General features: G+C 33.5%; 1 protein-coding gene across 2 annotated transcripts in view; it reads left to right on the top strand.

Annotated features, from left to right (window-relative positions):
* SNTG1 (syntrophin gamma 1) overlaps positions 1 to 19,125 on the top strand; it is a 137,015-nt gene that overhangs the window by 17,655 nt on the left and 100,235 nt on the right. For both annotated transcript variants that reach the window (XM_026045924.1, XM_026045925.1), the window contains exons 4-6: positions 4,848 to 4,905; positions 7,338 to 7,381; positions 7,491 to 7,532. In XM_026045924.1, coding sequence (XP_025901709.1) covers positions 4,848 to 4,905; positions 7,338 to 7,381; positions 7,491 to 7,532 — 144 coding nt within the window. The remainder of the gene's footprint in view (positions 1 to 4,847; positions 4,906 to 7,337; positions 7,382 to 7,490; positions 7,533 to 19,125) is intronic.

Raw genomic sequence — 19,125 nt, forward strand, 5'->3', positions numbered from 1 at the left:
ATGGTTATAGTAACTTGTAACCAGTTGCTATTAAGAATTTTTTATGTTTGAAAAGCAAATTCCATGAGTAAAACGAATTCTTTATTTATACAGTACAATGAGTTATCTTTTAGTGTAAAAAATCTGGGAAAAACTGCAGATAACTATTTTTTAAGTATTGGGTAAATTGTGGCAAATAAAATATCATCGGGAAATATAAATTAAAGAGACAGAGGAGAGAGTCATTCATTAAATTACTTAAATCACTTGCAGTTTCAGAGCATACTCATTGCTTTCAAAAAAAATGAGTTCTGCGAAGGAAATGCCAATGTATAAAGTATGTATTTTTCAGATTGTGAACTCAATCTAAAAAGGAATTTCTAGTCTGATCCCCCTTACTCAGACACCAGCACTGCTAAAAACTATAGATGCTCTGTGACTATTGCTACTACTGTGAACATTCTGTATTTTTTTTAAAGGAGGTGACTTAGTCATTTCTCCTACTTTCAGTATTTTTTTTCTAAAACTTCTCATATAGTACTTTTTGTGTTGTAGATCTCTCAGATCATTTAAGGATGAGAGTTATCTGAGTGCTTATATTCTGGCAGAGCTGCATTCGCTGGCAGAGGTGCATTTCAAAGGAGGCAGTTTATCCAAGATACGAGTTATACACAGTAAAATGTCCTAGTGATTAATGGCCCTCATTTAAAATTATTTGCAGTCTTTCAATATGAATTTGCCTAATTTAGGCATTCAGCTCTGGGATATTTTAATGCTTTTTATTTTAATGCTTTTTTTTTTCTTTTTTTTTTTTTTTTNTTTTTTTTTTTTTTTTGCTAAATTAAATGTACATCTACTATCAGAAATTTCACAATTTCTCTTGTTTAGATTCTTGGAGGAATCTTTTGTTACCCTAGTTATTCCAGATTTTTACAATTAGATTTCTTTCTGAAGAGCAGGAGTACAGAAAGTTAATAATTCCAGAAGGAGAATCCCCAATTATCCTATGAGTTGAATATCCCCAATTTTCTATGAGTTGACGTCTCTTCTTAGGCATCATCATCTAGCTAGTCCAAGTGTAGTAGGAATGATAAGCTGTGTTAAAAACTTGTGAGACTGAATTTTACCCCAGATCCAGAATCAAGCCCTTTCAAAATGATTGCAATCAATTAATATCATTAATAACATTAATAAACCAGATTGCAAAAGAATAGTCATGGATGAAATTGATGAATGTAGTGTAATTTCAGAAAAATATCAAATCTCTGACAAGTTTGAGATGTGGTGATTTGACACAAGAAGCTGCTAAGTGTATCGCTTTTGAAAGAACATTGTGTTGCCTAATAACTGGAGCAAGTGTAGCATTCTTGCAGAAACAGGCAATAAAATTGATAGTTCATTATATAAATTAAGCTTTGCTGTTACAATCTGGCCTCTGGCTCCCAGGACTCTGTACAGTGCCATCTACTTGTCTTTGTTTGATTGCTCTTTATATGAAGAACAGCATCACAGATCTGCTGAGATTCGGTTTGACTTTTCAGAGTCTGACTCCGTGGAAAAATATCTATAAATCAGGCATGTGCACCATAGGACTAATATCAGTGTTCAGCGTTAGTCAGTGTTGGATATATTTGGGAAGTAACTTTTTTTTTTTTTTCCTGCTATACTATTTGATTAAACTGGACCAGAAAAGTTTAAACAGGGACAGATAACAATGGATATTGGAATTGTATTGTTTAATACACAAGCATAATTCTTGACACAGCTTTTGGTTTATGCCAGCTATCATTCCCTGAGACAGTTCCTGAGTGCAGAGCAGGACTTTTCCCAATAGGCAATGTGTATAAAGTTGACCACTTCAAGATTAAGAGTTTATCCACATAGACATGTGCATCAATAGACCTTAAAGCTAAAAAAACAAACACATTTTAGTCAGGGAAACAGATGTTGCCTTTTAGCATTTTTATAACAATATCTTTATAAGATATCATCCTGTGATATCCTTCTTTTACATATAAGTAATATACATGTAATTTAACAGATAGTAAGAATGAAGTATATTCAGCTAATATGGGCTATTGAACTTTCTGCATGTTCCACATAATATTCCCTGTTTACTGCAACACCATGGATCTAATTTTTTTATAGATGTCCTCTGTCTCTTTTCTAACAAGGAACAGTGACATTCTGATTATGGATGGAGTGAAACATAAAACAGCACTTGTCAAGAAAAGTGTTTTTTTTTTTATTTCTAAAACTTTTGAATAAAAGCCTTCCATGTATAAAAAATTGCAGTAAGAAAAACTCTTTCAAAGTGTATGGTTTGACACTCCAAAAGGAGGTAAAGCCTTCAGACCTTAAAAGTCTTGGCCAAAGTCCAGGACTGTGAGCTGGGAACAGCTCCTCATGGTTAAAGTTTGGTCTACCTGGTCTAGCATAGAGACATCTCTACAGGAGTGGGGCTACACTTTTTTCCAGGCAAATATTTGAACAGTTTATGCTCCCATCTGACTTATCTGACTTGTACACACTACAAAGACTTATCTTAGAGGGCTGAGCCATTATCCATAGATGCCATTAATTGATAGCTTTTCATCCCACTCTATGATCTGGGGATATAAATGTATGTCCAAAGAAGATGGAGGACAACTGTTAACAATGGAAAAGTAGCTACAGTTCCCAGAGCTTTCTGGAGTATTTCCTGAGCCAATAAAATGAGAAATTAGACATCCATTCACTTTTTATTCTGTAAGACAGAGGGTCATTTTAAAGAATGCAAAACACATGTCGAAGTATCAATTGTAGTATTGATCAACAAGTTATCAAAATACAGATCTTTCAATTTACAGCAGTAAATGGTTCAAGATGACTGGTTGTAGAGAGCTGGCCAGCTGTTTTCTCTTTCTCCATTTGGACTTTTGTTTCTTAGACTACTAATTTTGACCTTTGAATAATTTAAAGGGAATGCTCCATACCAGTGGCCAGCTACAATGAGAGGCATTCATTTTCTTCGGTAGAGCATTGCTAGTTAATTCCTGAAATTTCCTATATGGCTGGATTTAGATAAACCTAATGAGTGAAGAATAAACAAGCTAGTGTGGTTTGCTGACTGGTTTAAGAATAGCAGTAATATCTCTGTTTACAGGAAAGCTGAATTTAGGGACTTAGAGAATTTAATCTAATGAGGGATAGACTTGTGTTGGTTATGTTGAGCTTTTTACCTTGCCCTCCTTGTCTTAGCTTTAAATGTTTCAAATGGTGTAATCTTTGCGCAGTTTATTGGAGGCTTAGAGGAAGAACTGGCACAGAGATTTTTGTTGTTGTTGTTGTTGTTTGCTTGTTTTTTTTTTTTATTTTCTGTTTATTTTAGAAGATAAAGAGAAATTAAATGTACATGTAGCTTAGGAAATCCTTGAAGGAAGTGTGATGGGTCTTATAATCTCAGTGAGCTCAAATCTGAAGTGCTGCTGCTTTTCCTCTGATGAAAATCCTCAGAGATTTTTACCCGTCAGAGCTTCTCAATATGAATACTTCTCTAAAATGTAGACATATTGTCTTCACATACAAACACTGCACTTATACAATGCCGATTTTCTTATAAGTATGCAATTGTAACATCCATGCAATCACTACTTACTCAGCGTTTTTAGGACCATTTTCATTGAGAGCCAGTACCAAACGGAAGTCTAATTCCATTTGAAATTATGCAATTTCATAGGAAATTTGGGTTCTAGGACACATTTGCCATTGTGCAGGTGATGCATTCTTCCTTTCTTCGGAAGGAGGGAGACAGAGAAAGACATTCTTTTTTGTGATTTTCTTGTTCTTTGTTCTGTGACAGAAATAGCTTTTTCATGCAGAAGTCTCTTCAGTTTCAAGCAAGTATTTGTTTCATGGGGAATGGATAAATGGATATGTATATTCCTTAGACCATAAAAAAAATTCAAAATTGGTCCATTCCACACATGAAAACGGAAATGTTTAGATATTAGAAGGCTATGATTTCTAACAAAAAGTCTGGCAGCAGAAGAAGAATAAACAAATGCTTAACGAACATTCTAAGCCAAATTGCAGTGTGGCAGTCATTTCTGTTGATCCAAATATGTACAGGTAAAATTCAAACTTGCATTTTGATGCTTATCTTCAGAAAAAGTGTATTTGAGTCTCAATGCATTCATCCTTGTGTCTGTATGTTTAGTTCCCTTTTAGTTTAGGTTTCTCTTTGATGTTTTATTCTGAAGAGTATGGAAGTTTATAATCACAAAAGGAAAAAAATGAAAGAAACAACACTGAGTTGCTGTTGATCTTTTGCATTATGGTCCATCTTTCCTTTCTTTGCCCCAAATACTGAACACCTACTGTTCTGTTTCTTAATGCTTCCTTTTCTGATTCTTATTACTTATCCCACTACTTTGTTCAATCTTTGTGCATGTATGACAGAGAGAAGAATAAAAACTGCTTTAAGATGGAAGTCTTGCCTTGGTCTTTTGTTTACCTGTGTCTTGCCAGCATAAAAACTAAGTTATCACAGTGGTTTCTGTTGTAATGTGATATCCATTTTGCCTTTATGGTTTCTCATATTGTTATGCAGGATTTGCAGAAACTGACATATTCTTTCTTCAATTCTTGAAAGTTTTGGACGTTGTTCAATTGATTTCCTGAGCTAATGATATCAGATGAAAGCACAATAAGGAGACAAAAAGGAATTAATTACAATTAAATATTTTATTCCTAAAAAAAGAAGGAAAACACAGAATCAGATGTATTTCTTTAATCTCTCTGAAAATTTCAGTTATGAAAGGATAAATCATAATTTTAAGAACAAAATATTTTCAGTGACTGATGAAACTCATTTATTCTACTTTCAGGGTGGAGCAGAACATAATATTCCAGTGGTCATTTCTAAGATTTCCAAAGAACAAAGAGGTGGGTGTTGGATTAGTAGACCAAGTTTTGGCGTCTTTCTTAAAGTAGTGATGCATTAAGTTTTGATATACTTTGGATATCTATGACATGCTGAACTCTCTTTTACTTAGAAATATTCTCAGTAAAGTACAAAAGTTACGTTTAAAATGTTTTTAAATGATCTTCAGATATATCCATTGGAAAAAAAAAAAAAAAGCTGTACAGTATTATTTTAAGGAAAAACTAGAAAAGTATTTTGATAATAAAGTTCATTTACAATTTTATATGATTCTAAAATGTATAATTTTGTGAATGTCTTATTTTAAAATGGTTGTTGCCATAAAGCTGTAGCAGCTCAAATGTTTGCTGTTAAAGCACAGTAAGCATAGTAACAAAAGGAAAGAGCATGTGTCTGTTTGCCCTGGTTAGCAGGGTAGTACTCAAGGAGAGCAAGTAATGGCACTGATAACCTGTGGTATTTCCACATTAGATGCTGAACTGTGCAGACCCTCGCAATTCATATATAGGAAAAATTGTATTTATTTGTATTTGTTTTTGTCTTATCTGGATATTATCAACTTCACTTTTTTGATTAGCAATGTTTTGAAGTTGTTGGGACAACGTAATATGTATCAGAAAGATGATTAAGCAGCTCATCGTATGTTCCCTGGAAAAGATATCTGTTAATATCTGTGATGTTTATTTTTATGTATATTTGTGTAAATATATACCTATTAGGCAAACGTGTAATGTCTTAGGCTTGGAGGCATCTTGCTTCTTCTGTAAGGCAATAATTCTGGATTACAACTTCCATCATTTCCATCATGAAAAATGTTGTATTAATTCACACATAGATAAAGAGTAATACGGGAAAGTCTTACTGTACTGGGAACTGATGACTGACCTTGAAATGCAGAATGTGAAAATTGTATGTAGAGAGGCTATAGAGTAAAATAAAATGAGCCCCTAAGGGAAGGAAGATGCTTAACCATAAGTAACTACACTTGAATTCCATCCTTTTCAATATAAAAATAAGAATGTAATAGATAATAATGTGGCATATATTACCTACACTAGCTATTAAAATGTTATCAAGCACTATAGGAAAAATTGAAAAAAATGTGGACTTAAGTTTAATTGAGCACACAAAAGTGCATACTGTTTTCTTTTATTATTGTCATTATTTTTGCTATACTACCTGACAAATTATTTCTAATTACAATATTTAATTGAGCTATAATCTCATTTACTGCTCCTAATAAAAATACTGATGATTTTTAGAAAGTGAGCTGAGTGACATTTCTTATATAGAAAGAGACTACGCAAGTGTTCTGCCATCTGGCTGTGCTAAGGATTTTGGATACAGAAAAAGCTGTTTAACCCAGACTGGTGCCTCAGAGCTTTGCAGTCTTGGTTTTGCCCTCCTTTCAATTGCTTTCCAACTCTTTTTAGACCTCTAAACAGTAATGGGGCACTTAATGCAGTTCTTACAATCAGTGCTGCACAGAAAAATGCTTGTCCTATAAATACAAACCCAAAATAAGTACAGGTAAGCTCAGTGTCTTAAGAAAAATAATGAAATTTGCATCTGTCTCTAAAAAAAAAAAAAATCATGTGAATATTGATGCTGATCCATAAAAATAAATGAAAATTTGTTGGATCAAGTCATAGGTCAGACTTTTCCAGTCAGTCTTTTCTGTGATGTTTTGGAATGCTATGACTAAGTAATGTCATATCATTTTCTATTTAGTTCCCATGTTAGGGGTTAGTAATTTCTTTAAAGGCACTTCAGTTATTTCAGTTTTATTCCTTCTGTATTTATAAAGTATGTTTACATTATATATTTCTGTAGTACAACTGAGTAGCTAAGGTCTCTAACTGTAGAAATAAATTTTGTAAATTCTCTTACCACTTAGATATTATCGTGATATTTTTAAGATAAAATTCAATTTTGTTGGTGATTTTATACAGTATGTTGTATAAAATACTGTTTGGCTCTTCAGCATATAAAGTGCAAATTTATTCCACTGAGTTTTTCAAACACTGCAGGACTTCAAGTTTATTTGGCAAAAACCTTGCAAGTTAAAAAATGTCCTTCATAAATTCCTCAGAGTCTCTAAGAAATAATTTCTCAATTTCATTTGAGACATAAACTCAAGTAGGAGCTAGTTCTGCAGTCATTTCCTATTTAGAAGAGCACTTGAAGTATCACATACTTCACCATATGAGCATAAAAGATGCTACAGACTACATGAGTAATGTTTCAGTTGTATAATTCTTTCATAGCAACATTTATTTGCTGATATTTTGCATATTTAAAAAAACTACTTTATTTAGAAGTTTTTAAATTTGTTTTTGTTATTTTTAAAAGGCTAAAAATGTGTAAAGATATGAGATGAAGTAGAAATATATGTGCAAATGCAAGTGAGTGAAAATGCACTTTCTGTTTTCAGCGGAACTTTCAGGGTTGCTCTTTATAGGCGATGCAATTCTACAGGTAAGTAAAATTGCAAGTTCTTTTACTTATGTTTTTCTAAAAAAAGTATAATGAAATCTGTACTTATGAAATGTAGAGTAAGTTTTCTCTCTTATCTTTTTAATAACAGATTAATGGAATTAATGTGAGAAAATGCAGGCATGAAGAAGTGGTGAGCTTTTCTTCTTTTCTAGTTTTTTTTTTTTTTGTCTTTCATATTTATTGAGATGACACTGCACACTGATAGAAGAGCACTGTTATCAGTTGCATCATTGTTATTTCTAAACAAATATGGTAGCAGAGAGGAACCTCATGAGGTGAACAAATGCAGGGTCCTACACCTGGGGAGGAATAATCCCAGGCACCAGTGAAGAACAGGGGTTGACCTGCTGGAGAGCAGCTCCGCAGAGAGGGACTTGGGAGTCCTGGTTGACAACAAGTTAACCATGAGTGAGCAGTGTGCCCTCGTGGCCAAGAAGGCCAATGGGATCCTGGCCTGCATCAGGAGGAGTGTTGCCAGCAGGTCAAGGGTGGGGATCCTGCCCCTCTCCTCAGCTCTGGTAAGGCCACACCAGGAGTACTGTGTGCAGTTCTGGGTTCCCCATTATCAGAGGGATGTGGAGCTTCTAGAGAGGGTCCAGCGGAGAGCAACAAAGATGATTAAGGGACTGGAACATCTCTCGTATGATGAAAGACTGAGTGAACTGGGCCTATTTAGCTTGAAGAAGAGAAGGCTGAGAGGAGATTTGATCAATAAAAATAAGTACCTGAGGGGAGAATGTAGGGAGGAAGGGGTCAAACGCTTCTCAGTGGTGGACAGTGACAGGACAAGGGGCAATGGATATAAAGTGAAACACAGGATGTTCCATCTGCATGTGAGCAAGACCTTCTTCACTATGAGGGTGACAAAGCCCTGAAACAGGCTCCTTCTCTGGAGATCTTCCAAACCCACCTGGATGCCGCCCTGTGCCCCATGCTCTGGGTGACCCTGATGGAGCAGGGGGTTGGACTAGATGATGTCTAGAGGTCCGTTCCAACCTTAACCATTCTGTGGTTCTGTGATTCTGTGATTCTGTATTTTCTAGCATAGCAAGCAACTTAGCATGTAGTGCAATCTCTTCTGTGTAGATTTGCCTTCTATGTATATCTGTCCTTTGATAGGCTTTTATATATTAGAGATTTTTATTTTATTATCAGGATTTTGGCTATAAATATTCCAATCTTTCCTCTTTTGGGCTGTAGCTATCAAATTTCATCAGTGTTGCTCCTTTCTGTCTGTGCGAGATCATTTAATTTGAAAAGCTGTCATTTGCACTATTCTGGTAAGTTCTTGTTAGCCTTTTTAACCCATTTTAAAATCAAAGAAAAACTATCCTGCCTTTAGTTCACTTTTGATGTGTCCTCCTCCAATCAAGCCATTAACTGCAGGTATTTAAAATAAGTATTAAGGAAATTCTTTCCATAGAAGCCATGTGCCTTTCAGAACTCTATAGTGGTCCAGCACCTTTGGAAAGTCAGCTTTGTTAGAAGTGTCATGTGCTTTTGTTACACTTGTTTTTTTTACTCTTCATAAGTATTTTAAGAAGTAGGGAACTCTGTACTTCAGAGAATAATGCCAGATATGAGAAGGTTACCAAGTAAGGTACATCCTTATATCCTGTGTAAGTCTATAGAATTTATATCTATATTTTTACAATAATGCAGTAATGGTATATCTAAAAGTTTACCAACCTAAAATTTCCTGCACAGACTTAAAGAGGCTCTGCATTCAGTACTGTATTCTGCTATATGACATTGAATGTATGCCATTCAGGTATAAAAGTTTGAGTCAATAGAAAGAAAGCAATGATATCCTGATGAACAAACTAATGCAGCATGCAGCAAGGAGGAGCTCAGTTCACTGTTCCACCTCTCAGAGTGCATTTGTGAACTGATTTGTGTTGGAAATTTCTGTTGCAAACTATGCCTCATTCTTCAGAGCCTTAAATATATCATCTTCTCCATACACAGACTAACAATCATATTTACAATCCTTGTAAGCTTTGCCTTTGCTACAATGATCAGATTTTAATCTTTTATAAGCTTAACTGTAGTTATCTAATTTAATATGCATTAGTATGATAAATCTCTCAATGGGATTTCAACAGGCTCTCAGAGTTTCGAGACATTATAAAATTATTAATAAAAGTGAACACTTTTATATCCACAAGGGCATACTGAAATCTGGCATGACAACACTAGGAATTTTTTGTTCTGACACCACATTTTCCAGGAAAAAAAATAAACTAAAAGCTGGAATGTGCAGGGTGAATAGAGCAGCAAGAGTCATCTTGTCTTTTTTCTTATGCCTTGCTTGTCCGATGTCATCTACTTCTTAAACTCTTTATAGATAATGCTCTCAGAACATCAACAACAAAAGTTGTGATGAAAAACAAAGCAAATAAATTCTGACTGATAACCTCATAAGTCTTTTTTAAAATATTCACTGTTGTGTGATTTGTGGAATAAGTGTGTTTAGGCACAATCATGTAAAACCTGATTACAATTCTTGCTGCTGTGTTAATGATACAGGCATGCATTGTACACTAATCTGTGAATTTAGGTCCATCTCTTGGTGGAGGACAGGTACATCAAAGTGGTTTGATAGCAGGAGCTATAAGTGGAATTTTGTCCAGAGAATGGAGACTAAGTTATTCTAGTGGTCTTGTCTTGCAAAGAGTCTTTATCTAGACTCTTTGCAGGATATATGGCCCTGATCTCAAGGTTATAACTCCTTGAGAAGGAGTATGTGGAGCATACTTGCTCACAGCAGGGAGTGGAACAGCAGGGCAAAGTTAATTTTCAATCTTAGTCTYACCTAGGTAATTTTAAAATGGCCCTGAAATGTACATAAGCTTATAGTTTTGTTTCCTCCTGATTTTCTGTGCCTTTTTAAATTTTTGCAGGTATTATGTGAAAATAGAGAGTGTTTTTGTGATGTCGTAATGTCTTTTAAAATATTATTTATAAACCAGTGTGTGTACAGCATGTCAACCTGAAGCTCATAGCAAATTCGTACTTGCTTAAGTATCTGTAGTCCACATGCTGTAAAGATTAATTCCTGCATCCTTCTGTTGAGAAATTCAGGTCTGTGATGTCTTGCTCTTTGCAGAAACATTTTAAGCAAATGTCATATTTTCACGGCTCTGCAATAGCAAGTCTGTGACATAAGCAGTGCAGCCTGTTGTATTATAGAGATGATTAATTGGCCCTGATATTTCACTGTGCTTTAATGATAGCTATCTTATACAAATAAAATTATTTTTCTATTTGAATTTCTAATGTAAGTAGTTTAAAATCTAATTAAAATATTTTTAGAAAAAAATAAGAAATTCTTTTCTCAGTATTTATACTTTTAGACAAATCACTTTCTTTTGAGTGTAATTTTCCTTTTATATACATTGAGAAAGTTATTCAACATAAGAATATTATGAATTTACATTAAAGACTTGTCAGCTTGCTATTCATCTGTGACCTCATCTGAATAACGTATAACAATGTTTCAGTCTTACTATTCTCCCTGGGCTTTGTGGTAAAATGGGAGTAATTTGAGAAAAGAAAAATCTAATGATTCTTTTAAAAATGTCTCTCAACATCATATTATCAATTTATTTAAAAAAAAAATGCATTTTACGGATGAATTTAAAGGACCCTGTGTATACATGTATTTTAAATTTTGCATGAGTTTGTACTCATTCTACTGTGTATTTATTCATTATTTTTTTTCCAGTCCACTCCACTCCACTTTCCACTTCTTTACTAGATTTTTAAAAGCTGAGATTAGGGATGACATGCATGGACAGGCGTAAAACTTTACACTTACATCTCTTGAACTTGTTCCAACAACACTTAAATTGCCAAGTCACATGCATAGGGCTTTCCCTAGATAGGGAAAATATTTCTGGGTAGAATTAGTTGTAAGATTGGGAAAAAATGTATCCATTGATCCAATGTATCACAGCTCTGCTGTGAGCTGCTTCCTTAGAGTTTCCTAGAGACACTATTGTCCAGAGCAGCAGAGTACCTACCAACTGTGCTGCACATGCCAAGAAGTTTATGTTGGATTTCCCTCTCTTCCTGAAGACAGGACTGGGTTATGGTGCAGCAAAATCTCCGCAGCTATGTGAAAGAATGAATATCAGTCAAACAAAATGAATCTATGAAGTCAACAGCAAGACTGTTCTTTTGAGGAAATGAGAACAGTGATATGTTTTAAGATTTGGTGTTTGTTATTGTGAATACAAGATCATATCTCCTATCAACAGCAAAGATTATATACTGCTATGGGATGTTTTTGAATTGTAAGATTTTTTTTCTTCCCTTATGAAATAGTATTAGAATGAAATGGATATGAATATGAAATAATATCTTTTAAACATCTGAGGGAAATTCAGGCAAAGTTTCTAATAAAATTAGAATTCGGATATAAAGATCTTTTTAATGTTCCAGTTTTATGACTCAGGTGTGATCCTTGGACAACAGCAGGAGAATTTGTTGTCCAGGGAAGTTAATATAGAAGATAGGTATCTCTGCTTCAAAGGTGGTTTTGATAAAGAACCAGTTATTCTGTGCAGCATCGTGATTTGAGTCATCCATCAGCTGCATTTTGATCAAGATTCTGTTCCCAGTGGAATGTCTTCAAATGGCATGTCCATGTACATTGCAAGACAGGTTTTGTCTTCTTGTTTTCTTTGCAWTTATATTGAGAAAATAACCAGGCCAGATTGCTATAAATGACAGACATTCTACAAAAGTGATAGCAAAGAAACTGTAGTTGCTAAACTGTAATAATATGCAACTGATAAAAATTTGAGCAGATTTTTGTTTTTAAAAATGTKTTTTAATTCAAAATGATTTTTACACCTATTATAAATAATTACAGTAATTTTTTTTTGTAACTGTTTTTAAGCAGAAGAATGAGCATATTGTAGTTAAAGGATAGGATGGGAAACCAAATGATCTGAAATCTCATTCCATCTTGACTTTGGTGGATGTATTTTTTTTGAAAATTATGGTTTTTGTTATCCTCATTTCCTTAACTGTGAAATAGACCTAGACTATAGTCAGGTTTAGTTCACTAAATCATGTAAGGTACTTAAGAATCTGTTATCAGAAAGGATCTCTACAAAATCTGTTCTACTAATATTTTGCTATTTGATGATAATGGTAAGAGCAGCCAGCAAATATGTCTTAACATCTTCTCATATTGCATGGCAGAGATAATGCTTTGTATTGCTCATAGCATTTAGCCATTTAACCTTTTCCCTTACTAGGTGGAGCTATAAAATACTGAAGCTGTGAATTCAGAGCTTCTGAGAGAAGGCTATCATAATTTTGAAATTTAAATTTTTTGGAGATTCAGTCGTTTTCTTCACAAGAAGCCAAATTATTCTCCAAGCAGCTATTGTTTTTCACTTGAGACCCTGGGATTATAGTAGTGCTAACACAACCTTAAAAGCATCTGTAGCTGAGAACATCCATGATAATGTATTTACATAATATTCTAATTTTGATCTTGAAATCTGAAGTTAATAATAATCTGTTAAATATTTCGGCATTGATGTAGAATGATCTTTTATCAAGTAAAAAACAAAACAAAACAAAACAAAACTCATTGTCTGAAAATACAGTACGGTTTTATTCCATGTGACAGAAATTCCTTGTATTAGGATACATTCTGGAGCAGCAGTGTTACATATTTTCACATATTTTTCTTATTTGATTCTAGCTTTGTACTTTAAAAATATACCAATCTGTGCAGCATGTTTTCCAGATGTTTATTTTCATTTACTTTTCTAAAGATACTTGTAAATATATTAGTGATTTTATTTAGAATCCATCTTATAGAGGAACTCATCTGCAATGGTAGCTTGTAATAAAAAAGGATACAGAATCTTGGTATGACTAATAGTGAGTCTGTATGATTGATATTGTTGTTTCTTTATTATATAGCTTCGGTCCTCAACACACACACACACACACACACACACACACACACACACACACACACACACAAAATTCGAGTTTAGTGGAATGGACTAAAATAGTGAATCAATTATTAGAGTGTGACGTTCTTCAAGTAAGTGCCTTTGCTTCCTCCGTTTGCATGTGGTTCTATTAATGTTGAAAGCCACACCTGCTGTGGAGCAAAGAAAATCAGTGGCTGAGCAGAGGTTTCACAGTGTATACCATCACATGCGCTCTGAGTCAGGGGTTTTGCTTCGATAGGAATTAAAATGAATTGTTTTTAAGTTTTGTTTATATATTTGTCTGATTTTCCTTCCAGAATCCTTATTCTGAAAGGTTTTATTCTGTAAAGTATGTCCCAAGTGAGGTATAACTCTGTGGGTCTTTGGTACAGGAATTATACTTTATTTTGCTTTTCCATGCATTTGCTATGAAATAATCATATACTAAGAACTTGCTTGTGAACATCAGAGTCCCAGTAATTATCAAATCTTTTTGTTTGAGTTGATTAGATCTGAAAAAGCACAATTCACTCTTGTTAGGAATTTTGATTTTTTCCTTTACTTGGAATAACTATTCAATAATTTAGTGATACGAGACCATAAAAAGCAACTAGGGCCACTCAAAAGAAGAGGCAACACACTCAAAGCATTCTGAGTTCAAAAAATTTAATGTTGGAAGAGAAGAAACCTACAATAGGTATAACAGTTATCATCCCTCATCACTAGTAAAAAGTTTTCATTTACCCATGTGGAATACAAAATACTCTCTGAGATGCAACAACAGTAATTTCTGTAAATAGATGAAACAGCCATGTGCTGCATGACTGCTGCAAATGCTTCAGCAAATGTGGACCTCTAAAAGGCAACCTTTGTATTTCTTACAGCTTGACAGGGACCCAAGAGAGCATGCCAGACAAAAGGTAGAGTGTACTGGACAAAACAGAGGGCAATTAATTATTTTGTTGGCCTAAAAGATTCACAAAGAGAAGGCATACTTAAGGAAGTGCAAATGTGCATGAACACACAGACAGGCGTAGAGTCTTCAGACATTTTTCCTGCAGTTACAATATCTTATTTCTTCAGAATTATCATTTGTTCTGACTCTAGTAGAATCAGATGGATACTAGGAACAAACTTTTCATCCAGGGTTTATCTAACACCTGTACATATTTTTAGGGTTTTTTTTTTTTTTTTTTTTTTTTTTTTTTTTTTTTTTTTTTTTCTTTTTCTCAGTGTTGCCCTAATGATAGTACTGTTGTCTACGAGTTCAAATTGATGCTTCCTGTTTTCCATTACTTCTTTTGCAAGGTAGTGTTCAGTACAACTGGTACAGCAGTAAGAGTTTCACAGATCACAAGAAAAACTCTGATGCATATGTGATGGCAGAAGCAAGAAACTTTGACTAAAATTTCCAAAGAATGTCCATGCTTTAGATTTTAGTGCAAAGGATCTCTCTAGATTTTAGGGCAAATATCTGCAGCAGTTGTTGCCACTCTGTATTATGAGCTTTTTTTTTTTTTTTTTTTTTTTAATCTAAATGGGAAGTAGCCAGTAAATGTCCTTACCAGGGTAACAACATAGCATTATATGAGGTCTAGAAAATGTACATAGTTCTGCTCTACTTCACATGCTCTTGTCAAGCCAGTACTGATTCAGAATACATCAAAGGTTCTAATTATGCTGACCCATTAAGAGCAAAGTCCGAGGAGATACTTTGATCAGAAGTACTAAGCATATTTCTGGATGCCCTGAATATTGAAATGCCTTAGCTTCTTCTATATGCTGAATATAATGAATTTACATATTACATGAAAAGGCAGACATAGGCAGAATATCTTCACCATCTCTCAGTCATTTTAAACTCTCGTATTTACATGAAAATCTAATACAAAACTCATTCAAGATCACCTGTATATTTCAAGACACAATATCTTGTTTCTGAATTATTAATTGTGGAGAAGATGTTGGTGAGAGTTAGTTTTTGCCATAATTATTGCTAAGAGATGGAAAAAAATTTAAAGCATCATTTTTACAAACAATATTAAGCATCCTTCCATCAAGCAATAACTATGATCTTAGAGTAAAATGAATCTACCTCACAACATGACAACAACATGACAACAACAACAAATCTTTGAGACGAACTTATCTTTCCAGTTGCAACATCTGGAGCTTTAAATTTTGGCAATGCCTAAGCATTTCAAATTTTAGTCTAACAAATACTATTATAGCTCTTTAATATACCACTAGTTGTCAAAATATTTATATCTCAATCAAAAATGTTATCTAAATGGGAGAGTATGCATTCTTGAATCTTTCTATAAAAATAGGTCTTGATTGGTTTGTGTTAAGTAGCATCAGCATTGTTTCGCTTGTTTTCTGAATTTTTGTAGTACCTGTTAGCACAGAGGAAATTGTAAACCAGAGTTACTGAGGTTTGAGGGAGCTAGAATTTCTAAAGGTGAGGCCTGTACTTCATGCATTCATTTGCTAATATTCTGACATATACATCTAGTAGCAATTTTAAAAAGCATGCTGTTTTACCCTTGTTGAGGTTGCAATTTTTGCTTCAGAAAACATTTCCACTCTTTTTAGCTGTATATAAATTACATTTTTTATAAGCTGTTATAATCTGAAAGGGTAATTAACTTCTAGCAAGAGTAGATTTCTGAAGAGTTATTGCCTAATTAGAAAAATGGAAAAAGGTAAAATAAAAGTTGCAATGAGATAACATTAAATGTGAAATCTGGCAAACATGATCATTTTAGATGAATATATCAGATTTTTGCTTAACTTTGAAAGTCAATAAGACCTCGTACTATAAACTGATAAATCTGTAATTCAGCACATTTTTGTAATTATACTGAAATACAAATCCAGCTTTTTTTACAGCATTGGAATCATTTGCCAATTTCTTTCCTTTCTAATTAGTCCCAAGCTACCAAGCTACCAAGAAAAAAAAAAAAAAATTTATTGAAAAAAAAAATAAAAAAAAAAAAAAAAAAAAAAAAAAAAAAAAGCTTGTTTAAGAATTATACTTTACCTCATGGTGAATTAAAACTGAATAAATAACACTATACTCATACACTTATATTTATTTAAATTTGGATTTTTTTTTTTAATTCTTTAAGACTAGTTGTGTTTGTTTTCCATGATCATTTATGCGCTAGTGCTTGATTAGTGTGATAATTCATGAAAAGTAAATGTTAAGGTCATATTTACCACCAGCAAATTTTATATTGAATATGTAAATGTGAAATTTGCCATTATCTGTTTGTTTGACCCCAATAGCCCAGTTACTGTTTGACCACAGTAATCTTGTAGATTACTGTGAGCAATCCCTTGTTTTCAGACCGATCTTTCTTTCAAAACAGAATTGGGCTTCTGCCTGGTCACACAAGCAATTCAGACCGTGTTTTCAAAAGCAATCTGGCAAATGCTTAAGCTTTTCCCTATTCAGAAGAGATTAAAAACATTAAGAATGTCCTTCAGAATGCTGTGGCAACAGGGTGACTTTTCATCTTCAGGCTTTAGGAGAAGAATGCCAAACATTTCGTATAGTTTACTAATATATCTATGTTTTGAATATTACCAATCAACTCTTCACATATTACCAATCAACTCTTCACAAGCAGCAGCAGCATATAGAACAGATCTTACTTGTTTAGTAAATGTGTTAAATATTTCAAACAGAACTCAGTTGTGAATGTACTTTTTAGAATAGATTTGAAGTGCATGAATAGTTTGAATTAGCAGGGGATTCTCATATGTTTTAATAGACAAGGAAATTGCTTCAATGTTTTGTTAAGCAGAGCTGGAAGCCTCAGACTCTTTAAGTTCATTACTGTAATGAAAAATATAAAAAGTACCATGTAATCTAACTGTGGAAAAAAAATAACTCCAAAAGCCTTAAAGTAGATAATTTCATTAGAATTATTTCCTTCTACTGAGGAGCAGATATTACGTGCAAAATTTAGATGTCTTAATTCAAAATTAGTTTATGTCTAATGAGAAGAACATTTCCACTTTTGATCTTAAAAAAAAAAAAAAGAAAAAAGCAAGGCGTTGACTTTCGAACTTTTGTTGTCAGCTTAACTTCTTCTAGCATGGAAAAAAGAGTTATCTTCATAAACAGATTCATAGTCTTACTTATTCCAGTCTTACCTAGAAGGTCTAGGAATCATGCAGATATAGTACAAATTAGTTTATTATGTGAATCAGTTAAAATACTGTGATGCAAAGAAGTTTTCTTAATATGTCACTAGCAAAGTCTTCAGTCTTCTGAATATTTTATGATACTTTGTGTAGGGTATGGAGAATCATGATTGACTAAGTCTTAATCTAAGTGCTGAAATATTGCTGCTGCCTTTGGGAAGGTATACCTAAAATTATCTTCAGTTCACTTTATGACTTCCTGTTCAAATATATTAGAGCTTTGATTAAGGTAGCTAATACACTATACGTAATCTTTTTGATATTTGTGAGTCCTTTATTATGGACTCTATGCCATAATACCTTCAAGTAAAATCCTAATGTTCTGTATAAAAGATGATGTTGATGTTTTTACCTAGAGTATGAGATTTTCTATTTAGTTTGTCAATAATTTCATGAATGAAATTCAACGTTCAGTATTTTTGTGTCAGCTCTTGGCATGAGGAAGTGGTATTCCAGTGTAATTTGTTTTTTAGCAGATCACTTCATCATAGGCAGAAACTTGCTTAATGATGAGCAGGAGAATCAGTTTTGGAGTATTTAGTATGGTAGGTATGTATGACAATGTATTATGCTCTAAATTGATATGCTTAATATTTTAAGTTCAAGAGATTGTACTTTCACTATCTGAAAATCTTGTTAGAGGATAGCAATACTAAGAAATTGTTGCTACAGAGAATTAATAAGTTACAGTTTTGGCATGTTCTTACCTTTTTATATTAAATTAGACTAAAAACTACTGAAATTATACTGTTTGGATTAGTAATAAATACAGATTTCATCTGTTATGCAGATATGATGCGGGAGGAATTTTCACTTATTAATTAAAGTATGCTCTAGATTTTGTTTAAAAAGAGATTTTAATTTTTACATCTTGTATGTAAAATAAGGTCCTTGAAGGTAAAATATAATTGTTGCTTATTATGAAGAAGTTATATGCAGAGATGTTGGAGGTTACTTAGATGTTCTTTTGGTATTGATAGTTTTTTTGAAAATTCCCCATAACACCAGTGGGAAAGAGGAAAAGAAAAAACTGTCTCAGCCTACTACTCTATTGGTTTCTGATTATTATAGAATACAATATACCTTATGCCTAACATAAGACAATCTCTGTAGGCTGGTGGGGAAGAGTCTATTGTCCATATAACTGTAAGAACATCTATGAACAAAAGTGTTATTTTGTGTTCTAGATTTTGGTGAGTAATTCTATGATGAATAATAGAACTAATAATAGAAATAATAACAGTTTGTTTCTTGCTTGCTATAGATTGAGTATTCCATTAAAAGCACAGCTGGGTGCACAAAAGAAAACTGAGTATTTGACTTCCTAGCTTATTTTCCTGGAAATTGTATATTTTGTTCGGATAACCTTTTGGAATACAGGAGGTAGATTTCAGAGAGAGAAAGAGTCAGTAGGAAGCTTGCAGACTGGTTAGAAAAGCTGACGGGCAGTCTCCAGAGGTGACAGAAAGGAAGTTCCTGCAGCAACTCATGGGCTGTCAAAAGTTGTAGACTTTGTAAAGATAAGATTCAGGAAAATGTCCT

The sequence above is a fragment of the Nothoprocta perdicaria genome, unplaced genomic scaffold (genome assembly GCF_003342845.1).
Source record: "Nothoprocta perdicaria isolate Ctin4 unplaced genomic scaffold, notPer1 scaffold_417, whole genome shotgun sequence".
Classification (NCBI taxonomy): domain Eukaryota; kingdom Metazoa; phylum Chordata; class Aves; order Tinamiformes; family Tinamidae; genus Nothoprocta; species Nothoprocta perdicaria.